The sequence below is a fragment of the Miscanthus floridulus genome, chromosome 2, assembly GCF_019320115.1.
Source record: "Miscanthus floridulus cultivar M001 chromosome 2, ASM1932011v1, whole genome shotgun sequence".
Lineage (NCBI taxonomy): Eukaryota > Viridiplantae > Streptophyta > Magnoliopsida > Poales > Poaceae > Miscanthus > Miscanthus floridulus.
In genome coordinates, this window is record NC_089581.1 from 37687057 (window position 1) to 37713872 (window position 26816).

At 47.3% G+C, this 26816-nt stretch overlaps 2 protein-coding genes and 1 pseudogene across 2 annotated transcripts; 1 reads left to right on the top strand and 2 right to left on the bottom strand.

Annotated features, from left to right (window-relative positions):
• Positions 1-9396: 9396 nt before the first annotated feature.
• LOC136536360 (E3 ubiquitin-protein ligase Os03g0188200-like) lies at positions 9397-11217 on the bottom strand. Its single transcript, XM_066528682.1, has 2 exons — positions 11083-11217; positions 9397-10722 (listed from the first exon to the last, which is right to left on the bottom strand). The coding sequence occupies exons 1-2, from the start codon at positions 11215-11217 to the stop codon at positions 10033-10035; spliced, it is 825 nt and encodes a 274-aa protein (XP_066384779.1). The 3' UTR covers positions 9397-10032.
• A 714-nt stretch (positions 11218-11931) lies between these two features.
• On the top strand, positions 11932-13903 carry LOC136538491 (uncharacterized). Its single transcript, XM_066530449.1, has 2 exons — positions 11932-12364; positions 12987-13903. The coding sequence occupies exons 1-2, from the start codon at positions 11936-11938 to the stop codon at positions 13572-13574; spliced, it is 1017 nt and encodes a 338-aa protein (XP_066386546.1). The 5' UTR covers positions 11932-11935; the 3' UTR covers positions 13575-13903.
• A 1495-nt stretch (positions 13904-15398) lies between these two features.
• On the bottom strand, positions 15399-15845 carry LOC136538492 (auxin-responsive protein SAUR72-like; annotated as a pseudogene).
• Positions 15846-26816: the final 10971 nt, after the last annotated feature.

Sequence of the window (26816 nt, forward strand, 5' to 3'; positions counted from 1 at the left end):
GGTTATAGAGAAAAGGGACTAAATATTATCAATCTAGTGGAGATGCTCTTAGCCCTTTCAGAAAAGGCAAGTTCTCGTTTAATTAACTCCATCCCAAGGCTTTCTTCTCGACGTGGTTCTGAATCGAACAGCTGCAAAGCTTTACACAGAGAACTGAAGCACATATTTAATTTTCAGTTACTGCATCCGTACAGCTCGCCACAGTTTTGTAAACGTACTGCATGTACGTCGGGTGATCGGGTGGCCCGTGGCGAGCGCCTCAAACGGTGATCATTCAAGGACTGTCGTCGGTGTTCGCGGCAACAAGTACCGCACCAAAATCAACAAGGATTTAATGGCCCCAGGCCCACCCATCTCCCTCCCGCGATCTCCTTGTCCGTCATGGCGCCATTGACGACGTCGATGGGGTGCCCTTCCTCTAGTATGCTCTGCCCTTCGTCACCATACTGTACTACACTGTGGTGAGTTGGGCGGTGCTGCGCCTTCAGTGTTGTCTCTGCGTTCTTCATCAGACCTACAGTATGATCTTTGATCTGCGTGGTAATGAACGCCGCATTGATGCGGGTAGTACAACAACGATTGAGAGCCGGTTCTCCAATCGCTGGTGGTGTTGGAGTAACGGGGTGCAACAGTACAGCGTTCCACGTAGAACGTAGACAACGTTGTGTTGAAAATAAAAGTTTAAAGAACAAAATATACTTTGATATTTTATAAATAAAATTGAGCCTAAAATGTAAAGTTCGAGGACTAAAATGATCATCTTCATAGTTTTAGGATGAAATTGAGCCTAAAAGTAGAGTTTGAGGACTAAAACGGCCGTTTTAAAAGTTTAAGGACGAAACTAAGCCTCGAGAAATAGTTGAGGGACCAAAATAGCTATTCTGCCTACAAACAAGCTATAAGAGTGCAAGTGTATGCGTATGAATGAAATCTTGACTCCTTGAATCAGTCTTTCTTATTCCAAAAGTTTGAGACTATGGGCCAGCTATTTATTTGTCCTCTCTTCTTCTTTTTTCTTTTTTCTTCACTTTTTTTGCTTATATAAATATATTGTTTTTTCTTGGAACTCGTATTTCATCGTGTCTGGATATGAAGTGTGGTACAGACAAACATAGTAAAATGAATTAGAGTAACCTCCGTTCCTGAATAACCCACTTTCTAGAGTTGTTTTAAGTTATAGTTTCTAAAGTTAATAACTGAATTTAAATTTATAGAAAAGAGTAATTGCCAAGATTTATAGTACCAAATTAGTATCATTGAATTGAATACACCATAAACTACGTTTGCACAATATAGCTCTTAACACGTATTCGTGCATTTTTTTATATAGTAAAGCTGAAATTTCTAAAGAAGCCTTTTGGAAACATTTGAGATTTGTAAGCCCAAAAATAGATATAAAGTACTACTTACATGCACAAACATGTACAGTCAAGGTACCCATGAATAAACTGTCTGTTCGGTTGGCTGGTTCATATCGTTGCTGGTTTGTGAAGAAGTACTGCTGGTTGGTTTGTGTGAGAGAAAAATAATGTTCCGGCTGAAAATTTACGATCGTTTACGATAAGCCACAGCAAAATAAACAGGCTGTTAAAATCACCTAGATGAGAAGCTCATAATAAGGGCCCGTTTGGCACGGCTCCAGCTCCCGCCTACAATTCCACTGTTCATCACTGTAGTGGAAGCCAGATTTCTCTCTCCTTCCCTCTCCCTCTCACAGCCAGCGGCTTTCACTGGTAAAGCCAAAAATTTTGGCTCCACCGGCTCCGTGAACAGCTGAGCTACAGTGAAAGAAGAAAATCATGGGAGAGAAAATCGTCCTTGAGCTACAGTGTTCTTACAGTGGTCGGTGCAGTGGTCGTGGAGCCGTGCCAAACGGGCTCTAAATATATAAGCGTATTTGGAATGAGCTGTACATGTACTCAAAACACTACTGTAATTGTAAGCGAAGTACGTAGTACGTATACTACTCTCCTGTACGCCGGTACTCCGTATACTAGTACTACAACTATGCTCCAGCTAGCTAGCTGTAGTAGTACTATTTTCAATTCATTGCCTTGTACTAGGACCTGGAGACGTACTGTTGGGTCATTAAGTTCCTCGGAAATGAAATCAATGAGGCGTGTTTAATTCTGTACGTCGGTTCGCGCATTGAAGCCAAGCCGTGTCTTTAAACGGTGTGAAATCAATGAGGCTTGTTTAATTCTGTACCTAGTGTGGTCGCAGATATTAACGAGCCCTAGCGACAGGCAGGAGTACTGGTAGTATCTTTGGTTCCGTTCACTCGATCTGGATGGGGTTACCGTATGCTGTTAAGCCAGACCAAACAAACTCCACTGTTTCCGTAACAAAAAGGTAGTGTAGCTAGTATGATGACCGTATATGATCGAAGATTAACAGGCTGTTCACATGTTGGTTTCAGTCATGGCTTATCAATCAGCCAACAGTAATTTTCTCTCACAACAAACCATCACCAGCTGAATTTATCAGCCTAGAAACCGACCCGCCAACAGTCTTTAGAACACGCACGTCCTGTCCGGCTCCGGTGGGAGCATACAAATATACTCCTACAGCGTGGGAGTAGTAGCACTAACGAGGTTGGAGACGACAGCGGAGATGGAGCTGCTTACTGGCCGACCCTTGCAACAACGACGCCGGCCGGACAAGCTGGTGCCTGCGGTGAATGGGAATTCAGCGTACGTCCTTGTGACATACTGTGCGTGCGTGCAAAGGACGACGACATGCATGCTTGTTTGGCATACGTCCGGGCACCGCGCTGTGGGCCACGGCCGGCGGTGCCATCGGCCTGGACAACGGTATCCGGCCGGCGGATACGGGCAGCGAGTACCACGGCGTCGGCTTCACGACGTTTGCCTGCGATCGGTTCCGCACATACCGTACGCCCTCGTATTTACGAGTAGGCAGCACCGTAATCGAGAGATCGACGAGAATTGCAGCTCGCGTTTCTGGGATCGGACCAGAGTTTGTACGTACGTGCAGGCTCAAGCTGGATGATTTTGTAATGGAAAGGTGGTGGGTGCTGGTTTCACTAGCTTATTCGCTGGTTGGTTTCTGAGCTGATAAATCTGACTAGTGTTGGTTTGTTACGAGAAAAAAATAATATATTATGACTGCTGAAATCAATAAGCGAACGGGTTAGCACATGTACTACTCCAGGGCAGGGCAGTACCTGGAAATGTGTTTTCCTTTCGGAAACGAGACCGAAGCCAGCCCGCGCAGTGGTTCATGTGCAAACAAACCGTTTCTTCAATGGGTGCGCAAGTGCAATTAATGGTCGCTGCGATGGTCGCACGAATAAATGAGCTTGCTAGAGCGACAGGTATCTTTCCGAGAATTACGGATTGCTCATGTCAAAGAAAGCGTATAGCTGTCGCTGATGAGATGGAGAGAGAGAGAGAGAGGGAAAAGAAAAAAAAGATCGCTGGAGGACGGACGCCAGTCGCCAGGACATGATCGGCCATGGATTCCGTGAGATCTCTCTCTCGAGCTGCTGCTCCTGCTGCACGCCAGTCGCCAGGACATGCCCCAGCCTTGAGGAGGTGTTTGGTTCCAGGGACTATTTTTTAGTCCCTGTCACATCAGATGTTTGGACACTAATTTGGAGTATTAAATATATTTTAATTACAAAACTAATTACATAGATGGAGACTAATTTGCGAGACGAATCTATTAAACCTAATTAGTGCATGATTTGACAATGTGGTGCTACAGTAAATATACTCTAATGATGGATTAATTAGGCTTAATAGATTCGTCTCGTAAATTAGTCTCCATCTGTGTAATTAGTTTTGTAATTAGAATATATTTAGTACTCCAAATTAGTGTCCAAACATCCGATGTGACAGGGACTAAAAATTAGTCCCTGAAACCAAACACCCCCTGAATATGCCTTCCTGTTCCTGATGGGAGCCCATGCATTCAAGGGCAGCTGGGCAGGGGTCGATCTGATGGAGTGATGGATCACTGATCGCTGCACTGTTGCCACACAGCACCCTAGCACAGGAGTAGTCCCTGAACGATGACCTCCCAAACCACGCGCCTGCAGGTTGATGACTCTCGTGTCCTCCTGTGTGGCTGTGTCTCGTGGTCCGTCGTGGCGTCGTCCATCATTGACGTCGCCGATCAAGCTTCCTTAACTGTGACTCACACAAGTAGATTCTACAGGTGCTCAGTCACATCAAATTCTCTTAAACTTGACTGAATTTCTATAAAATTGATGCCGAGATTCAAAGGAAATGTGAGTATTATGTTTAGAGTAAAGCACGAAATATTTTCATGCTAGAATTACTACGTATTTCCTTTCCGGTGGATGGAGTAATACTGCTCTTCCCGCCGGGGGCTATCGCCCTGTTCGCCGTACTTTTTCAACCAATAAATAGTATTTTTTTCTTATAATAAATCAATCAACCGTATTTTCAGACTTGGCTTATCGGGCATATGCCGTGGTGATTGGGACGGGACCAGGGTGGGGATTATTGCTCTGCAGTGCTACGAGTACTCTCTAGTGTTTACCATTTAGTACCTCTGTGCGTGCTTGATATCTGTACTTGTGATCGCATTCTTAAAGCTGTGAATACTCTCCTACATACATTAGCGCCAGTACAACGCCTTGATGCTGGAGTAGCGTGCGGAGTACTCGGAGGTACGTCACGTAAGGTCGTAGGCCAACCGGAGTACGGAGTGTAAATGATTTCACGAAATAAGCTAAGGCTGTGTACCCCGTACACTACAGAATGTATGTACATGAATACACATCCGGCTCCGCCTACTGCAAACTGCGCTATCAGAGCATGTCTAGCGGTGCGGACACTCTAAATTCAACACTGTGTATATCTCAATTTAGCTATCCATTCCATGAGATTTCCTCTCCGGCCATATTTCAGCACAATATCTCGTTCTCCATACTCTATCGATATAGTATATTTTGTTGGTATTCAAGTTAACATAAATTGATATATTTTTCCTTGGTTTTTGCGTAAATCGATACTCTTAAGTTCAAATCATTTATGGAAGTCAACTTTGCAGATTTTTTTTTTAATTTACAATTTGTAGAGATTTTGAGTTAAATTGAATTAAAATGGCTTCTCTGTCATTTATTTTATTAGCAAAAATAAAAGGTACATTTTAAGAGCTTGATATTGTGAACTTTTTCAATTTATGAAAGGAGGATAAAGGAACGGAGTTCACGAGCAACACAAACCTGAACAAGTACGGTCCTGGGTGTCAGCCTCACATACGGAAAGATAGTTTAGCCACACCAGCCTCAACAGGGATGGCGATCTTGTGCTGGAGGCTGGTTTCCTTTTGCGACGGCTAAAGTAGTGATGGCGAGTTGGATGGCCGTGGCTTAAAAAAAAAATGGCACGCAGGCCGACCGACTTTTGATCGTATCAGCCATGCTTATTAGTTATGCTGTAGTATTTTTCTCTCATAATAAAATAGCATCCGTCGACTTATAAGTCGTAGAACCGATCAGACTAACAGGGTCGCCCACGGCACCGCTGCTGTTCTGGGTACCCTGGACAACGGCGTACGGCCGGGCGGACCCCTTTGGTACGCCATGGCGGACAGCAGTCAAAGTACCACGGCTAAGGGGTCGTTAATACACGTGCATCCACGTTACGAACCCTCGTGGCTCCAGGACTACACGTACAGTACATGCGTCACGAACCCTCATGCATGGCTCGAGGGCGCAAGTGCTTCAGGGTCGTGGAAATGGTTCGGTTACACGAGCGCAGTCTCGACTCTACAAACTATACTCCTCCTCCACTCGAAAAAGAAAATTGTAAACTTCGCTTTCCAAAATTAAACGATCTATATAAAATCATTTGATTTAATATACATAACCCATATTACTAAATTAATTATAAAATATATTTTATAATAAACTTATGTGAGGATACAAATATTGATATTGTATTTTATAAACTTAGAATTGTTTGATTTATTGAGAAAAAAACATTTTATTTTATTTTTGGAACAGAGGGAGTAATTATTACATTTTATTTTTTGTGTGGCACATACTAAATTTTTTATTTAGTCATGCATCGTCCTCTCTCTTCCGCGCTTATCTCCTTGCCTCCATGGAGACAAATGGTGAGCGTGAGCACGGGCGGACTAGGCGAGGAGCTAGTGCAGTCAAACAAGACCTAGCTTGAACAGAGATGAACATGTAAATTCAACTTGTAGTTTTCATATCCAACGTGTAAAACAAGACCTAGCAAAAACCAACTTGTAGTTTTCATATAATATAAACCAGCGACGGAGCTACCCCGCTGACCGGCCACCGCCAGCCCGCCAGCCCACTCTTCGGCCGCCGCCAGGCTTCAGCGTGTCCCACTGCCTGTCCGGCCATCCGCCCACCGCCAGGAGTGGCCCACTGGCCACCGAGGAGCAGGAGCTAGGCAGCTAGCGAAGTAGCAATGCAAGGAGGAGGAGGGGAGTGAGGTAGCGAAGGAGCGAACTATTAATTTATTCTGCAAATTTGATGTAATATCTTGTGTTGTTCATCCACCTTTTCATCATAATTTGTGAGTCTAGTTTTTCTCTATAATTTGTGCAATCGTAGTATGTGAATACGGTGTGATTTGGACCATAAGCTTTTTCGTTCATCTTCATGTTAAAACTCGCCGCACCTATAATTTTTTCATGGCTTCGTCACTGCTATAAACTACACCCAACCCATACATTTGTTTGGTGGAACCTAAACCAAATCTAACCAATCAACAGCACTCTCCTTTTCTCTTCCCCAGTTTGTCTCTCAATCGACAACACTCTCGTTTCCTCTTCCTTGCCCTTCTCCCAAAACATGCCTGGCGAGTGTGTGCATGATGGCGAGTGCGCAATGGCGGATAGCACGAACGTCCGGGGGGCTTGTGAGTGCGTGGCGGCGAGTGCAAGCGTGGGAGCAGCGACCACATACATGCGCAAAGCAGGGCTAGTGGTGAAGGGCTAACCGAGTGCGGATGCATGCCACGGTGTGGAAGAAACGAAACAGACTCTATCCCCTACACCAAATCACTATGTCTTGCCTCGTCACACGTTGAGCCGAATTGGTTTCTTAGGGTGAAAATGATTTCCTCCTATTCCTCTCTCTCTCTTGCTATTAAAGTATCAATATTAGGCTCGTTCGCTTCGCTGAAAAAACATCCGAAACACTGTTCCGGCTGATTTATCGTGAGAGGAAAACACTGTTCCCGCTAAAAAAATAAGCTGAAAAGTACGGATTATAAAACAAACGAACAGGGCCATTATGAGAGCTATCGGTAGTTTTATGTTAGGAGTATCCTAAACTCTTTTGCCATGTGTGCTAATCTATCTTTATTAAAAAAAATGTCACTCTTCGTGGCGTAGAAGGCAGTAACGGCCTAGCAACTAGTTATGCCCACTGCTGACTACCCAGTTGTCAGCAGCCCTTCTCCAGCACTACTGCCGTCAACAACAGAAGAAGCGCCAGCAGAAGATGAGCTGCCCGAGCCGTCGAGCCCAGGAGAGCGCCGGCTCGTGGAGGAACCAGCTTCGGCCCAAGACAGGACGTCGAGCCATATGTAATCAGTGAGGAGAAGAGAGGAATAACGAAAAACTTGTAAACACTGAATCCTCCCAGGCACTCATCCGTGATTTTCCCCCTCGTGCTGTTCTTCCTTCTCCCCAAGCTGCTCTCCTCCCCCTCCTATCCAACTACGCACACTAGTGTTGACACATTGCATTGATTGGGGCTTGTTTAGATGCAAAAAATTTTGCAAAATGGCTACTGTAGCATTTTCGTTGTTATTTGGCAATTAGTGTCCACTCATAGTCTAATTAGGCTTAAAAGATCCGTCTCGTGGATTTCGTCTAAACTGTGTAATTAGTTTTATTTTTTATTTATATTTAATGCTTCATGCATGCGTCTAAAGATTCGATGTGACGAAGAATCTTGAAAATTTTGCCAAATTTTTTGGGAACTAAACTGGCCCTGGGTAGCTTGCACCTCTCGGCTCTTGCTCGCGCTGATAATCCATACAGGGGCCTTATTTCCCCTCCAAAACGTCAAATTTTTCAAGATTCCCCGTCACATCGAATCTTTGGACGCATGCATAAAGCATTAAATGTAAATAAAAAATAAAACTAATTACACAGTTTAGACGAAATCCACGAGACGAATCTTTTAAGCCTAATTAGACTATGATTGGACACTAATTTTCAAATAACAACGAAAATGCTACAGTATCGTTTTGCCAAAATTTTCGACATCTAAACTGAGCCAGGATGCATGCTATTGCTAGCCTACCTGATTGAAGGACCGTCCCACCCCACAGGTACCGATACTGACCTGGAAAGGATAGCCCTCGATGCGCGCCGCCCGCTCGATTTCCCACCCTCCCCGAACCGAAACGAGCTGCTGCCACTCCCAGGGCCCAGGCCCACCTAGCAATGATCTGACCTCAGCAGCCAGCCGCCACGCATGAATGCATTTTTTTTTACGTAGACAGATCGCATGATTGCTTTGCGGAAACGCAAGTGCCTCCGGCGTCCTGGCCCAATTGATGACAAGTCTGGCCCGCCCGGAGGGGGCCCCATAGCCGAATTAACGCCGCTGCCGGCTGTGCCTGTTTTGCGCGTGTTTAGTCGGGACCTCAAATTCCAAAAAAAAAAAAAATGCTACAGTACCCATCACATCGAATCTTATAGAGCATTAAATGTAGATGAAAAAAAAACCAATTACATAGTTTGGTTAAAAATTACGAGACGAACGTTTTAAACCTAATTAGTCTATGATTAAACACTATTTGTCAAATAAAAACGAAAATGATACCGTAACCCAAATTTCCAAATTCACCCGACTAGCCTAGAGTCCGTGACTACCCATCTCGTCCACGCCACCACCCACCGCCGCCGGCCACGTACCGGCCCTCGCCTTTATGAGTTGCCCCTGCGCCCAGCAGTGCGTGCGTGTGCGACCGCCGAAGCGATCCGATAATGGCAACTGGCCCACCCGGCGCCCGCGGGCTCGCTCGCCTCGTTAAACTCGTCGCCGCCGGCAGCAGGCCCGCGCCGCCTGTTTTTTGTTTGATGCACCGATATTGATCGCGCTGGGGTCAGCCGTTTATTAAATAAAGAGTAAGATATGTCAGGTCCATTAACTTTTTCAGAAGTGTCGTATATGACCATTCACTTTGTATTTTTAGTCTAGAGTGCACGTGTCCATATCTCTTTATTTTATGTTTATATAGGTAGAAATCCTCCTATATTTATTTTTCTTTCGCAAGTTTACCCTTCCCTTCACATGCAAAGGGGCAGGATCGGCCAGGAGCACGACGCGGTCGGCTCTCCCGCTCACGGACACCGACACTGCAGTCGCGAGCGAGCGGCGACGACGGCTCACGGAAGGACTGAGTCCGCAAGAGGCCGTGAGCGAGACAGCTGTGCAGGCACGCGTGGCTGCGTGAGATGCGAGGCGGGGAGGTCGCGCTCACGCTTGTTCAGCCTGGCCCTGGCGCGAAGCGACTCCGTGTTCGCCCCTTCACCGCCTGCGGCTCGTCGAGGGATTCCGCCCATGGCGAATCAGAGCTGCAGTACCCATCCTCGGCCTGACTGCCGGTGCCCGCCGGGGTTAGGCTTCATCGACGCTGCCAACGCCGCGCTCGGACAGGTTCACCAAGACCTTGGGCGCCGGCAGCTGCGCGGCGGACGGTTCTGGTGCGACGACCATGGCCACGGTGCAGAACATGTCGTGGCCGGACACGCCGTACGCCGTGCTGGGCACGGGCACGAGCGCTGCCGACTGCCAGGCTGCGTGCTGGGCCGCGGCGCGTTCGGCACGGTGGTCCGAGGCACGCTGCTGCACAACGGCGGCGAGTCCTTATCTCTCGCGCGTGGGCCCAGTTGTCATCACCCTCCTCCCGCTCCCACCTTCCTGTGAAGATAAGCCTTCTGCCGGATTGTAAATAGTAGGATAGTTTTCCGTTTTCTATTTTCAGACGTAGTTCAGTTAGCGCGCATGTTCAGCACAGCCGCTCGCCATGCGCGCGCTCATCCCGCTGACCTTCTAACACTTTCATCCATGGAGGCGTTCTCGGAAGCGGACCACCAGACCTGTGTTCGAGCTCCTGTATCCACTTGGAACGGCCGGGAGGGAGCGGAGGTCCGTCCAAAAATGACCACCGCTGGCACCGCAGCAGCAGTAGCCGCCGGCGCGGACGTGGTCGACGGCAGCTCCTGCGCGGGAGTCGCCTGCAGCTCAGGGGCGTCGTCGACCGGCGGGGCGTTGGCGTTCGGGACGAGGTTGTCGCGGCAGACGAGGCAGGTGACGTGCGAGGCGAGCCACGTGTCGATGTAGTCCGGGTGGAAGACGTGGGAGCACTTGGGCAGCAGGCGCAGCGTCTCGTCGTCGTAGAACTCGCTGAGGCAGACGGCGCACTCGAGCGTGCCCTTGCCGGCCTTGTGCGCCTTCACGTCGGCGTACGCCATGGTCGGGAAGAACTCCAGCACCGCCGCATCGAGCCCACGCTGCTGCCGCCGCGAGCGCGCGGCTGACGGGCTGAAGCTCTGCGAGTAGTATGCCCCTCCAGGTCCAGGCTGCTGCTGCTGCCCTTGGCCCTGCACCGCCGTGAAATCGGCAGCAGGAAGCAAGAGAAGGAAGAAGGGCAGGAGGCGGCCATTGCCCCGGAGGTTTCCGTGCGTTCGGTATCCTGTGAAAACCGGAAGACATGAAGGGTAAGCCTGTGAAAGAACAATAATTATAGGGGGTTTATTACAAATATAAACTTAAAACGAAGGGTATGAAATGTGGTGAATCACTTAAAAAACTTATGATCCAAAAATAGACCTATATGACACCCTCAAACGTTCATGAATCTCTGGTGCATTTTCTCTTAAGTAAATTAGGTTTCCGCTTTAGTTTGGGTCCAATTAAAGGAGCAAAGGCAGTTCAACGCTATGCAGCTAGTGCGTACTCCTAGTTTGGAATGTGGTTGACACGTTGGGACGTGGTTCACATCAACTTTAGGTCCTGATTGATTCAGTTCACGATTACGAGATAAGCCACAGTACTTAGAATATGAGCTGAGCGTTTGGCTGGACCCGGCCGGGGAGGCGGCAGGCAGGACGGAGGGAGCCCGTGACGGTGGAGGGACCCGGCGATAGGGAAGGAGGTGGGGGGATGGAGCCGAATTGGCCGGCGCCGGCGAGGAACCGCCCACAGCTGGATCTGGGCATTGCTGGCGGCGGCAGGGACCCGGCGATGGGGAACTCTAAGGTGCTGTTTAGTTGCACTTCATTTTGTAAAATTTTTCAAGATTCTCTGTCACATCGAATTTTTGGACATATGTATGAAGCATTAAATATAAATAAAAAATAAAACTAATTACACGGTTTAGATGAAATTCACGAGACGAATCTTTTAAGTCTAATTAGACTATGATTGAACACTAATTACCAAATAACAACGAAAGTGCGACCGTACCGTTTTTCAAAAAATTTCGTGAACTAAAGGCCTAACACCTCTGGTCTCATTCAATTTTTTAGTTTGTCAATTCTTTACCGATCCCAAAGAAGATCTCGGGGCGTGGGTCCCGCGTGATCCCCACGCCACCCGCAAGTCGTGCTAGTGTGGCGCTGTACGGTACGACCAGTTCCATACGGCACCTCCTCCCGGCGCCGCTCATGCTACGCGTACACGACGAGCCGAGGAGAATGTAGAAGGAGATGATACTGCACCGTACTGTGTGAGAGTACTAGGCGGGGGTAGGCAGAGACAGCAGCCGCAGCAGTGAGTGGCGTAGGCTGGTCCATCCCCGTCACACAGACACAGCGGGCGCCATCTGCCACCAACGCGCCCCTCCACGGCCTATACCCCGCTCGCATTCATTGCACATCTTGTCCTCATGCCTCTCCTTTCCAACACCTTAATTAATGCCGCGCCCATACGTGTCTGATGCCTCCAAACCCCGACCCTTTTTATCACTCCACTCATTCCCTCCTCCCTCCTCGTCTCGGGCTTTGCTTCTGCTCCGCTAGCCGGCCGCCCCGCTCACACCCTCCTCCTGCGCGAGCGCTAGCAGCAAGTGCGTCCTCCTTCCCCTGGCCTCTCTGCCTGCGCGCGCTTGAGCTTGAGCCTGAGCTGGGCTGCCTCAGCGGCGTTCGTTCGTGGACAGCTGCTACCGGCCTACCGCCAAGGCGCAATCGGCCGTCGCTGCATGCTGCGGTAGAAGGAACGAGAAGAGAGATGGCGGCCGAAGCGCTAGGGTTCATGGCGCGGGGAGCCAGCGGCGGGAGGGCGGCGGAGCTCGTCACCAGGGACTTCCTCGGCGGGTGCGCCGGCTCCGACGACGCCAGGGACGCGTCCACCAGGAATGACGCCGTGGTGAGCCCCTCGGCCCCGTGCTGTGCTTGCGTGCTTGAATTTTGAAAGCCTCTCTCTCTCTCTTCCTCTGCTTCCGCCTCTGTTCTTGCCTTCGGGCTTCGGATCAGCCCTGCTTGCGCGGTTGAATTTTCAAATTAGTAGCAACAGATGTTTGATTGAATTGAAAGACCGCACCTTGGCCTTGGCGTTCTTAAGTTTTTTTTCGGGGGAAAAATCCTCGCTTTCCCCAACGTGGAGATTAGAGAAGTCTAGTCCGAGGCCTCCAAGAGAGTTCCAAGTGGTATCCTAATTTGATTTTAAAAGTCATTTGTTCTTCAAGTCCAAATTCCATTCCCTTGTGATTAGAATTAGAGCCTCTCTGAAACTCTCAATTTCATATATGAAACAGTTGCTCTACCAGAATCATTTGAACATTCCCACTAAACCAGTATACGCGACGACTAGAGTTCCCCGAATTAAAATTTACTATACGAAAAAAATTTCCTGTACTTGCACATGCTGTCCTTTTGTGCTTTATTTATTAGTAGACTTGTTTAGAAGAAATACCAGCATCAGTAGCTGCATTAGCTTATATTCGTATATCTGAGAAACGAAGCTAATGCTTTTGTGTGGCCACGTGCAGCCCGGGTGGGTGTCCCAGCAGAAGCACGCGTGCCCGGCAACGCCAAGGGACCTCAACCTGTTCCCGGTCGCCGCCGCCGCCACGAAGCCCTGCGCGGTGACGACGGCCCCGGCGGCCGCGCCCTCGCCGAACGCGGCGGGCGCCCCCTCGGCCTCCGCGGGCGGCGCCACGACGACGTACCACAGCGTGTGCACGATCGAGAAGGTGAAGACGGCGCTGGAGCGGTTCGAGCGCGGCAAGCAGCAGCAGTCCCCCCACCCGCACCACGGCCACCACCAGCAGCAGCACAGCGGCGCGGGCGCGTCCCCGTCGTCGTCGTCCGTCACCACGTCCTCCGTGAAGCGCCGCGGCGGCGACAGCAGCGGCGGCGGCGTGGAGCAGGGCGACGGCTGCGACTCGCCCTCCGCCGGCGGCGGCGGAGGGATGGTGGCCGCGGCGTGCCCCAGGTGCTTCCTGTACGTGCTCATCTCCCGGAGCGACCCGCGGTGCCCGCGGTGCGAGTCCCACGTCCCGGCCCCGCCGGCGCCGGCGCCGGCCGTCAGCAAGAAGCCGCGGATCGACCTCAACGTCGGCTACCTCGGCACCTAGCTTGTTGTGTAGCCATGGCGTGGCCTTGCTAGATGGATCGGCTGCCGTCTCCTACCGTACGTACGTCGTAAATTAGGCCCGTGTAATGTGACGATCCAGATCCACGGACCGAGTTGGATTAGGTTACATCGGGGATGCGCCATTTTTGGGTCCGGATTCCGTTTAACTGAAACAGAAATGCATGCCCTCCCCTCCCTCTCGGTTCTGTCAGGAAATTTATGGCGGATCAGACACCCCATAGAACATGAATGATGATGATACTGCTTCTGTTCCTGCTCCTGTAGAACCAATCAATTCTACTAGCACCACAATTGATCAAAGCTCCAAGCTCCTATTTCTCGATCAAGCATGTTCATCAGTTTCGAGCTCGAGCCCGTTGGTGGTGGTGACGTTTGCAGATTGCAAGTTTGGATGTGCCTTCGCCGGTCGCCGCCGTCCATGCGCGCCTCGCATTGATTGCACGCGCATCGCGTAGTCGCCGTCGGTCGCAGCAGCGGGTGATGATGTGGGCGGGGCCAAGTGCTCGGCGTTCCGCGTCGTCTCCTGCGGCCGGCCGTTTAATGCCAGGGCAGGGAGTTGACGTCGCGGCCGCAGCTGCAGCCGCCTTGATGAGCCCCTCCCCTGCGGCACGTCGCCGGAGCAGAGTAGTAGGAGTACGGAGTACTCTCCTCCGGCCTGTGACCGGCGTGAATGCGAGTTTAATGGCGCGATGGCGATGGGTGTCCGTGGTCGCGGAAAGAGAGGCGGGCGAGCCCTGCCGGCCGGCTGCCGTTTTCTGCCGCAGCGGGGGGGCGTTATTGCGCGCAGCATGCGCAGGCCGCCGCGCCGCGCATGATGTTATTGGAGGTCCGGCAGGCAGAGGCAGGTATTACCGTTTGTTCACGTCGTACGAGCATGCCTGCAGATACGATCCGAGCGGGACCGTACCCCCCGTGCTCGCCTTGATTGCGCAATCGTTCGTGCTGTTCGTGTGCCGGCTGAGCGGGCCTTAAACACGCCGCAGCACGGGCGTACGTACTCCTAGTCCTTGTAACATTTCAGTATTCCTGGACGAACTGGCCGGCTACGGGCGTTTTGAGCGACAGGCCCCCCAGCTTCTTCGCTGGGCGGCGAATTGCTGGTCGACGATCTGGGAGCCCAGGCGGAAGAAACGCTTGCCCATAGGCCAGGTTGGTCGAGCCGAGGCCGGGCATTCCCCTTGGCCTGCTGCGGCGCATAGCAGAAGGCCGGCCGGCCCGCGTATATGAGGCGCAAGTTGGGCGTCCCGTCTCCAACTTGGCCCAGCGAGTCGTCGAGAACAAAAAGCCCGCGTTGGCACACTCGGGAAGTTTGGCCTAGCCCAGAATCCAATTTTTTTACACGCTTTTTTTCGTATAAATAAATCTAATCCGGCGCTCCGTACTGTATCACTTTTTTTTAGGGACCCGTACTGTAATGAAGTGTTACAGACTGTAACTGTGTAACACTTACCATCTACCTCATTTCAGACTAACGCCGGATGGTGAGTGGTAAAGAGATTGTATGAGCATGGGCTGATATTTGCCTGACGTGATCGGTTACGGCAGCCCGATAAGATAAGACAGGCTGAAAAGTACTATTCATTGATTTATTGTGAGAGAAAAACATTGAACCATGACTGATAAGCCTGACTGGTAAGTTTAAGGGAACATGACTTAGTCCAATCAAACACATAGCTAGGGGATCAATTGGCGTTGGGAACCGATTACAAACCAAAAGCCCCGAACCAAACAGCACCAAAGTTAAAGCAGCAACACAAATGGCTTTAATTTGCTAAGCCAATGGTTGCAGGCATCATCTGCAAGGCCTATTACAGGGTAATCACAGTCGATGAACAGTAATTCTTCTTAGTCGTCTGAGGTGCACGCATTTGTACTACATGACAAATTTTAGAACTACTACCACACACCCCTGTAGGTTACCCCTATCCGTCTGTCTACCTGGCCATGCACTCCAGACCCATGAGCTGCTCGAAGCGCCGGGCGTCGCAGGGGATCCGCAGCACGCCGGGCTGGCCGTACCCGTACTGCCGCTCGGCCATCTCCAGCAGCTCCACCATGCGGGGCTCCCTGAGCAGCGCCACCGGCACCAGGACAGTCTCATGCTCGTCCTCCTCGCCGCCGTCGCCAGCGAGCCGCATGGGCACGTACCTCTCGGCATCGCCGCCCCGTCGCCGCCAGCGCGGACCGGCGAGGACGCCGAGCCCTGCTTGCTCGGTGCCGCCTGCTGCATTCTCCACAGCATCTTCGCCATGTATATGTGGTGCGTGCGCGCGCGCCTCTTGTGACAGAACGCAACGCACCGCGCAGTTACCTCGTCGTAGCAGCAGTATAATGGCACTGGCACCGTGTAGTTGGGTGATGGGCACGGCACAGCGTTTACATAGAGAGAAGGAAAGGAAAGGTGACGCCAGACGATTTCTTTGACTGATAAGTGATAAGCCGATTGATGTTGTTTTGTTGTAAGAGAAGACATTTAGATGCTGCTGGCTGCGCAAAGAAAAAGTTGCATTGGATTGGAGAGCAGGTCTTTGTCGACTCGTGCAAAAGCTTTGCACGCATGCACGACCACGCTGACGACGGCTTTCGATCGAGACCAAAGATGATGATGAACTGCCGTTTTCTACACCTCAGATGGCTAGCTGTTACTGTTAGCAACTGTTCGTCCGTGGACCGCGGATGGAATGGAACAAGCTAACAAAGCAAGACGTATTATAGCTAGTAAGTAACTTGTAAAGATGCACCGTTAGTAGCGCTCGGCTCAGATGATGCACCACCGGTTCTTCACGTACCAAGTGTTCGGAGGAGGCTTTGCGATTGTTCTAGCCGTCGGTCAATGACGCGGACAGAATGGTTGGTACTACGGTCAACCCGGTCACAATCTCCCAATTTCCTCCTCCATGCTTGGTAGACCAATGGCAGATTGGAGTGTGGTTTTGTTGATTGGATGAAGTGGAATGAGATGGGAAAATGAACTCCTTTTGAGCAACACGTTAATCTTGACCACCGCTAGAAACAAAATAGATCCTATTTTATTTAAAATAATGTGTAAAATAAAAAAACATCCGGCGAGCAACTTGAAAGAAGCTAATACAATAATAGTTATGTGATGACCTTTTTTTCTCTCTAAATATCCACCTCCATTTTATTAAAAAATAAACTAAAATAATCCCTATTAAATCTTCATCTATACCCATATTCCTATATATATGTGCTTCTGGTTCATATATTAAACTAACTAAAAGGAAACATATATATTGTGTGCCACATGCATGGTTCCTTAACGAATCACATACTAGGGGGAAACTAACAATTTATTTTAAATAATTTTAATACCTTGTGGCAATAACTATGTAAGTTGCCTCTTTAGATATAAATTATCATTGGTAATTTTTTAGATAATAGAACAAGGTTTCTAGCCTCTACCATCTTGGGAAGGTACACAGCTAATTATTATTGGTAAATACACTTAACAATAATTATGTATGACATATTAGTACTCGTAATACCTAAGATACCTCATTTTTAAATATGGACAAGCTAATCAGTTTTTCTGTAACTAATTAATACTCATATACATACTTAACTGAATATTATTAATACCTCTAGTCGTTTAGCCACTTGTAGCATTCATTACTGGGCTCTGTAACAAAACGTGTAGTCAAACTGGATTTTTCATATTAAGCCCGTGTTCAGTTCCAAAAATAGTTCCAAAAAAGTGCTACAGTACCTGTCACATCGAATCTTGCGATACGTGCATGGAGCAATAAATGTAGACGAAAAAAAAACTAATTACACAGTTTGGTTGGAAATCGCGAGACAAACGTTTTGAGTCTAATTAGTCCATGATTGAACACTATTTGTCAAATAAAAACGAAAGTGCTACAGTACCCAGATTCCAACTTTTCCTCCAACTAAGCACAGCCTAACTAATCAATTGTCTGCATCTGGAGGAGGCTGCTGTCCTGTTTCAAGTTTCCACGCGAAGTGACACTGCGGGTGGAGGAAGAACAAGAATCTCTTAAGACAGGCTGCAACTTGAACGAGAATCTTCACAGCTAGAGGCTACAACTTGAAGAAGAAGATGCATGGGGCACGTGAAGTTCAACAACTTTGATAAAAAAAGGGCGGCCAAGGCCAAGAAAACGGCAGACTGAGAAGTTGGTGGCTGCCACACGGCCCAGGTTGCATTGCTATCATTCCTTTGTGGATCAATTAGCTTGGATGGAAAAGTCAAATGACTTGAAAAACGTTTCACTATATATTTCTATTAGTAGTATAGGTTAAGTCTTTGCCACAATAATGAGGCCAAGACTTTTGCAGCAACGACAATCAACAAAAAGAACAAAACTACGTTGGTCCGTTTCGATCCTTGGAATTAAATTCATTCTAATAATTATAATTTAGACATAGATTAATTAAGCTAATATAGTTGTATATGGAATATACTCCCTTTGTCCCGTTATGTCTGTCGCTCGGTTTGCGTGATTCCCTCACAGGCGTCGTTCCCAAGCGACGAATAAAGGGGGACGGAGGGAGTATTTGTATATCTATTGTTAGGCATATAAAGGACATACTTATATGTTGTATTTCTATTATAGGGAAGTGAGTTGAAGAGTGTGCTATAAGTTGGAGAGTAGAATTATTGCATAGTATTCTATAGAATCAATTTCCATCTGTCACCATATGAATATGAGATAGACTTATTCGTGAGCTTGAGAAAGTTATGGAATATCAAATTACAAGCCAAATAGCATAATCTAGTAAGTCAATTTCAAATCCTCCAAAATAAAGGGATCCAATAGCCCCCCCCCCCCCCCCCCCCCCCCCCCCCCTCTAGAATTGCAGTGCTCTATCTACAACTCTTCTTCTTAGGCGATTGCGGTGCAGGCTGCTATACTGTTACAGCAGGAAACAAATATAGGTTGAACAATGGAAAAAAGTTCTATGCAGCGGTGTCGCACTGGTGCTTCCTATTGGACAACAGACCTGATAGCCTCCATGCGTCCACAAACTACGCTCTGTATGTACTCTGTAGATCCCGTCCGCATGGGGAGAGGTGACCGGTAAGCGATTTATTAAGATCGCGTCCACAAATCACGCTCTGACGCTCTGTAATGCGTTGGTTGAGAATTTCTCTGATAACTTAAGAGAGCATTTGGTTAGGCTTAGACCAGCATCTCTCTCTCTCTCTGTTTATTTTTTATTTATAAGAAGGCCATCTCTCGTTACAAACGTCTTTGAGGTTGTGCAGTGAAACATGTTTCATACCAACATGACGTTGGGCATGTGATTAGAATTTTCTTGAGACGATGGTTTGTCAACGGGCAAATTGGATTGAGACGCAAAGCCTTGAGCACCATACAAATCATGGTAGCAGCCACCAGCCAGCGACTAAGCTAGGAACTGAAGCGGCCGGCACGGGCACGCCAAAACAAGTATATACTACACGTCAATATCAATTCAAGCAGAAAATTGGACAGATCCCATTGGAAAATACTATAAGCTTGCCACCGTTGGAAAAAAAAGAGGAAAATTGATGAATATACTGAAAATTAGTCAGATCCAAATGAGGGTCTTCGTTGCTGGACATCAGACGGACTACACAACACAGATATGGCTTGTGAGACAACGGCACATGTGCCCTATGTGCCTAGGACCGTCTCTTTCTGGACTGTGCTGCAGCCTGCAGACCTGCAGTAGGGAGACCTGGTTCTGCATCCTAGGATCCTCATTTCTTAGCCGTTGATAGGTCGATGTTCGAAGATGGCTCGACAAATGGCGTCGCAATTCGCAAAGGGTTTGACACTTTATTCATCTTTTGCATTTGGACGGAGCACAGCAACAGTTTGCATGTTCCGTTTTGTACCATGTCGATGGCGCTCTCTCTTGGGAGTGCGCCAAGTTCAATGGACCTAGCTAGGGGCCGTTCTTCAACACATACAAGTATATACAACGGTCCTCTAGAATTTAATTTATTAACACTTTAGTAAAGCATTCTAAAGTATATCGGACCATCTTGCTTGTAAGAAAAGCAGATAGGAGGTTATCTTGTTTGTTTCTGAGAAGAGAGAGAATTCTAGAAGTATCTCGGCCTATTCAGCTTGTCTAGTCTCGACTTGCAGCTTGTTTCAGTTTATTCTTTCTCATATAACACTATTGAATTAGCCAAAACCAACTGAAATACAGTACTTTTCTGTACCAGCCGAACACCCATAGATTGTTAGATTGATCTCCACCAATTGGCCCGGTGAAAGAATCTAATATGGCTAGAGGGGGGTGAATAGTCTATTTAAAAATCTACAAATCAACTAGAGCAATTTGATTAGTATGACAAATAGCGTAATGTAAACTTGCTCTAGCTCTACAAGGGTTGCAAGCCACCTATCCAACAATTCTAGTTACAATGATTACTTAGGCACACAAACTTACTATATAATTACTCACTAAGAGCTCTCAACCTTGCTACTCTAAAGAGCTCAACTAGATGAATGTAAATAATAAAGCAAGCTCTCAATTCTAATTACACTAAAGAGCTTGTATCAACTAGTTTGCAAGAATGTAAATAAGTGAGTAGGGTGATTATACCAACGTGTAGGGGATGAACCAATCATAAGATGAATATATAGCCAATCACCGGGAGAATGCCAAAGACAAGAGATAATCGATTTTCTTCCGAGGTTCACGTGCTTGCCAACACGCCACGTCCCCATTGTGTCGACCAACACTTAGTGGTTCGGCGGCTAAGAGGTGTTTCACAAACCTCGTCCACACGATAGGACACTGCAAGAACCGACCCACAAGTGAGGTAACTCAATGACACGAGCAATTTACTAGAGTTACCTTTCGTCGCTCCGCCGGGGAAGGTACAACTCCCCTCACAATCACCGGAGATGGCCACGAACAATCACCAACTCGTGCCGATCCTCCACCGCTGCACCGAGCCGTCTAGGTGGTGGCAACCACCAAGAGTAACAAGCGAAATCCGCAGCGCAACACGAATACCAAGTGCCTCTAGATGCAATCACTCAAGCAATACACTTGGATTCTCTCCCAATCTCACAAAGATGATGAATCAATGATGGAGATGAGTGGGAGGACTTTGGCTAAGCTCACAAGGTTGCTATGTCAATGAAAATGTGCAAGAGAGTAAGCTTGAGCCGGCCATGGGGCTTAAATAGAAGCCCCCACGAAATAGAGCCGTTGTACCCCTTCACTGGGTAAAACGCGCTCTAACCGGACACTCTGGTCATACTGACCGGACTCTGGACACAGCGTCCGGTCCACAGATGTAAGCCACGTGTCATTCTGAGTTAAACTTGAGCCGCCAGATCACAACGGCTATTAACTGACTGGATGCTCCGGCAAAACTGACCGGACCCTGAACCACCAGCGTCCGATCGTTTACAGAAAGGGTCCAAATCTGGTTTTCTTCGATCGGACGCGTCCGGTCCACCTTGATCGGACACAGACCATCGTCCGGTGCTAAACCCTAGTCACTGTGTTGCTATGTCAGTTTGACCGGACGCAGAAACCAGCGTCCGGTGCATCTCAGGTCCAGCGTCCGGTGCAACTCCGAAACTGGCGATCTCTCTGCCACACCTGACCGGACGCGCTGGTCCACCCAAGATCAGCATCCGGTCACTCACAGTGACCTCCAATTTTTCTATCTAGGGTGCCGGTGGTACCGTCGGACTGTCCGCACTCTACGGGCGGACACTCCGCCGATGGAGTTTCTTGCCCTTGCACCTAAACTTCACCACCCTTGATCAAATGTGCTAACCACCAAGTGTATCACCTTGTGCACATGTGTTAGCGTATTTTCACAAACATTTTCAAGGGTGTAGCACTCCACTAGATCCTAAATGCATATGCAATGAGTTAGAGCATCTAGTGGCACTTTGATAACCGCATTCCGATACGAGTTTCACCCCTCTTAATAGTACGGCTATCAATCCTAAATGTGATCACACTCACTAAGTGTCTTGATCACCAAAACAAAATGGCTCCTATATTTTATACCTTTGCCTTGAGCCTTTTGTTTTTCTCTTTCTTCTTTTCCAAGTTTAAGCATTTTACCATCACCATGCCATCACCATTGTCATGATCTTCGCCATTGCTTCATCACTTGGAGTAGTGCTACCTATCTCATAATCATCTTGATAAACTAGGTTAGCACTTAGGGTTTCATCAATTAACCAAAACCAAACTAGAGCTTTCAATCTCCCCCTTTTTGATAATTGATGACAACCCTTATACAAAGATATGAATTAAAGTTCATTTGAATTCATGTTGCTTGTCCAAGCATATTTACCATGTGTCAAGGATATGGGCAAGTTTTATGAACTCCATATGATAGCAATTGCTCCCCCTACATATGTGCTAAGAGTTTGGATTGAAGCTTTGCACATACGATTAGATAGGAAATATAGGAGTCAATTTCTACCAAATGATGCTAAGGTATAAGAGATAGACCTTTGAAGCGTGATACCAATCGAAGTGCACCAATATATCATCTTTAGCACCATTAGTAACTAGACATATACAAGAACTAGAATACCCCGTGAGATCAACATTACATGCAAGGGTCTGTTTCCGTAGAATGAACATAAGTCTAGTTACTTAGCCTATGCATGCTAGTTTTTCATTTCAACATTCAAACCTACAACTAGCATACACCACACAAGCATGGATATTTAAAATTAAAGCTCATGCCATGCAAGCAAACATATGTAATGTTCATTCAAATGCACCATACAAGTTTATGAGCTTGCTCCCCCTATTTGTATGCTCAAAATTTTAATTGATTTTTGTCATATATTATCTCTCCCCCTTTGTTTCACTATCTTTGTATACTATTTCTCCCCCTTTGTCATCAATGACCACAAAGGCTTAAAGTATATATAGGGTAGGATTATTAATGTCAACAATTTGCACAAAAAGTGGCCTCAAATTATAGATATGTTGGGGGTGAAACCATGTGAAATGAGGATCATTTTCCCAATTTGGTTCAATCTAGATTACTTGCAAAAGATATTTAACTCGGTTTGATCCAAGGACAAGCTTCTTCACACCTCCAAATAAGGGTTATCTTGTACCATGTTGAGTTAAACACTTATAGCTCATTTTCTAAATCAAACACTAGGTTTACAAGCCCACAAACATGTCATATGCTACCACTAGATTATTTCAAGCATACAAGCAATAGTGGTACCATACAAGCATCAAATTCATTTGATTTTCATGAATGAGCCTATTCAAATGTGAAATATGTCTAGATGCACTAATCATGTCCTTAGCAAGGATGTATGCCATGCCAATCAACTTTTACCTTGGATTGCTCGAAGGAGAGGCATGTCATATAATGGGGGTGCATCAACACATATTGGAGAAGTCAAGTATATTCAATTCATTCCTTAGCTTGCAAAACCTCTTCTCATCAAGTGGCTTGGTGAATATGTCGGCAAGTTGATCTTTGGTGCCCACACTCTCTATGCAAATGTCCCCTTTTTGTTGATGATCTCTTATGAAATGATGACGGATATCTATATGCTTTGTTCTTGAGTGTTGAACCAGGTTGTTGGTGAGCTTTACGGCACTTTCATTGTCACATAACAATGGCACTTGCTTGAACTTGATTCCAAAGTCACTCAAAGTAGCCTTCATCCAAAGTAATTGAGCACAACAACTACCGCCCGAAATATATTCTGCTTCGGCGGTTGAAAGTGCTACACTATTTTGCTTCTTTGATGACCAAGACATAAGTGATCTTCCCAATAGTTGACATGTGCCCGATGTGCTCTTTCTCTCAACTTTGCATCCCGCATAATCAGAGTCCGAATATCCAATCAATTTAAATCTTGCTCCTTTGGGATACCACAATCCAACATTTTGTGTATACTTCAAATATCTCAATATTCTCTTTGTTGCCTTCAAATGACTTTCTCTTGGTGAGGCTTGAAATCTAGCACACATGCATACACTAAACATCACATCCGGCCTTGATGCGGTCACATAGAGTAGGCTTCCAATCATAGACCGATACATCTTTTGATCCACCATGTTGCCACTAGTATCACTATCCAAGCTTCCACTTGTCCCCATTGGTGTACTAATAGCTTTACTCTCATCCATTTCAAACTTCTTGAGTATGTCCTTGATATACTTGCCTTGACTCACAAATGTGCCATTCTTCATTTACTTGATTTGAAGACCAAGGAAGTAACTAAGTTCTCCAATCATAGACATCTCAAACTCACTTGCCATCATCTTGCCAAACTCCTCACAAAATTCTTGATTTGTTGATCCAAAGATGATATCATCAACATAGATTTGCATTACAAACAAGTCATTTCCAAGCTTCTTGGTGAAGAGAGTGGTGTCAACCTTTCCCATCTTAAATCCCTTAGAGAGTAGGAAATCCCTCAATCTCTCATACCATGCTCTAGGTGCTTATTTCAATCCATACAAAGTTTTTCTCAACTTGTAGACATGGTTGGGTTTCTTCTCATCTTCAAAACCGGGAGGTTGCTCAACATACACAAGCTCATTGATGTACCCATTTGGAAATGTACTTTTCACAACCATTTGGTACAACTTGATGTTATAGGCACTATAAGGAAAATGGACCCTAAGCCCATTTACTTTGGATTTTGGTGTTTGATGACCAACACAACCAAATTGGACTAATGAATTTGCAAGTGTTTGTTTTGTAGTCCAATAGGGTGCAAGACATGACTTGATCCAATGATCAACACCTTAAGAAAGACCTTAGGAGCACAAGAAAAGACCCAAGATATCAAGCAAAGTCCAAGCATGAAGATAGGAACCAAGCCGTACGCAAGATCGTGAAGAAACGAGCTCGCAGAGGTGACCGGACGTTGGACCAGACGCTGGACCGGTGGCTCGGTAGACAGGACGACCGAACGCGAGGACCGGATGCTGGCAGCAACTGACCAGACGCAGGGCATCAGCGTCTGATCGAGTATAGAAAGGTTCCAGGCGCGCGAAACTGCGACCGGACGCGTCCGGTGGCAGGCGACCGGACGCGTCCGGTGGCAGGCGACCGGACGCTGGCAGCGTCCGATTGGTAGTTCGTGGCTGCAACGGTCGGGATGACCGGACGTGTCCGGTCAGGACGATTCAGCGTCCGGTCAGTAGCAGATTTGCGGGAGTTCAAACCCAACGGCTACTTTCTAAGTAGGGCTTATAAATACAACCCCCAACCGGCCATTTGAAGAGTGTGGAGCTGAGGAAACATACCAAGGGTGTTGATACACCATTTTAGTGATCTTCACATGCGTAGTGCTTAGTGTTTTATTAGGTGATTAGCATAAGTGCTTTGCGAAGTGCTTAGGTTGATTAGACCACCACTCATGCGCTTGCTCTAGGTGTTTGCCTAGTGTTTAGTGAGATTTGCATACCTCTTGCCACCCCGTGCTTGCGAGCACAAGTGTTGTACATCGGAGGGGCTTGAAGTCTTGCGAGATCACACCAACCACGTTTGTGGTGTGGCCGCCACCGTGTACCAGAGGGAACAAGGCCTGTGGCATTTCGGCCGGAAGCTTGATAGTGAAGACGGCGGGGAGCATCCGGGAGAGGCTTGCCGAGAGGCACATCGGAGACCCACTTGCGTGTGGGGAAGGCCCGAGGCTATCCACGGAGTTACCCGACCGGGAGCTTGGCCCTTGCGAGAGATTCCTTGCGAGGGGCTCCAACGAGGACTTGGGGGAAGCTTGTGTGCTTCTCGATACCTCGGTAAAAATACCAGAGTCGTCGACGGGAGTTTGCATATTTCTACCTTGCTCTTTAGCTTCCGCATTTACATTGATTACTTTACTACGTTTGCGGTAGAGATAGCAACACACTAGCAAAACCATAGTTGCACATCTAGATAGCTTATCTATTGCATAGGTTTTGCTAGGGTTAGAAAAAGAGGCCATAGTTTAGAGTTAGAATTTTAAGTTGCCTAATTCACCCCCCCTTCTTAGGTGTCACGGTCCCTTCAATTGGTATCAGAGCCGATTGGCTCAATTTGGACCTTTGGCTTAACCGCCGTTGGGCCGATGCTATTTAGAGTGGTTGGGATGGATACCGCTAGGCCTCCGCATTTTGACGGCACTAACTTCCCGTACTATAAAGCTAGAATGGCTTGTCACCTTGAGGCGGTTGATTTGGGTGTATGGAGAGTCACTCGTGACGGGATGAAACCCATTAAGAATCCTGAAAAACCCACAAAGAGTGATGAAAAAGAAATGCACTTTAATGCTAGAGCTAAAAATTGCTTGTTTGAATCACTTAGTATGGATGTTTTTAACCAAGTATTCACTTTAAATACGGCACATGAAATTTGGTTAAAACTCCAAGAGCTCCATGACGGCACAAGCAATGTCTGTGAGCAAAAACATTGTCTAGCAAAGCAAAACTTTGATTCCTTTATTATGAATGATGATGAGCTTATTCGTGATATGTATTCTCGTTTGAATCTAATTATCAATGAGCTCCATTCTATAGGATTATTAAAGCTAGATGATGCGGACATCGTGAGGAAGATCATCTCCGTACTACCACAAAAGAAATATGCAAGCATCATCACCATCCTTCACAACATGGAGGACTTGAGCAACATGACCCTGGGCATAGTCATTGGCAAGTTAGTGGCATTTGAAATGTCACGTAAGATGGGTCAAGAAGAAGCCTCTTCATCAAGCAAAGGCAAAGCTCTCGCTTGTAGCGAGAAGAAAAAGATGAAGGGCAAGAAAGTTGAGTCAAGCTCAAGCTCAAGTTCCTCAAGTGAAGATGAAGAAGAAGATGAGGACGATGATGATGATGATGAAGATTCAAGTGATGATCAATCTTCCTCCTCCACCTCCGACCTTGATGAAGAATCAATCAAATTAATCAACAAGGTGAAGAAGATGATCCAAAGGCTCAATGTCAAGGGTGTGCCCATCCAAATTCAAGATCTCATTTTCACCAATCAAAGAAATGAGCAAAGAAAGAGAGGATGCTATGGATGCGGCGAGTTGGGGCACTTTGTGGAAGTTTGTCCAAACAAGCCCACACCTAAGACAAAGAAGAAGGCATGCAAGAACCAAGCCCTCACATCAATAAGATTATGGGATGACTCTTCAAGTGAAGAAGAACCCCATCACAAGAGGCGAGGCTGCAAGCATTCATCATCAAGCTCTTCTCGTGTGTGCCTTATGGCACGAGGTAATGAAAG

Excerpts from the sequence above, each read along its gene's own strand:
- LOC136536360 (XM_066528682.1), bottom strand. The coding sequence starts at position 11,217 with ATGCCCAGATCCAGCTGTGGGCGGTTCCTCGCCGGCGCCGGCCAATTC. Across the intron at positions 10,723-11,082 it reads CCTGCCGCCTCCCCGGCCGG|GCTTACCCTTCATGTCTTCC; the intron begins GTCCAGCCAAAC and ends GTTCTTTCACAG.
- LOC136538491 (XM_066530449.1), top strand. The coding sequence starts at position 11,936 with ATGCCTCCAAACCCCGACCCTTTTTATCACTCCACTCATTCCCTCCTC. Across the intron at positions 12,365-12,986 it reads CCACCAGGAATGACGCCGTG|CCCGGGTGGGTGTCCCAGCA; the intron begins GTGAGCCCCTCG and ends GGCCACGTGCAG.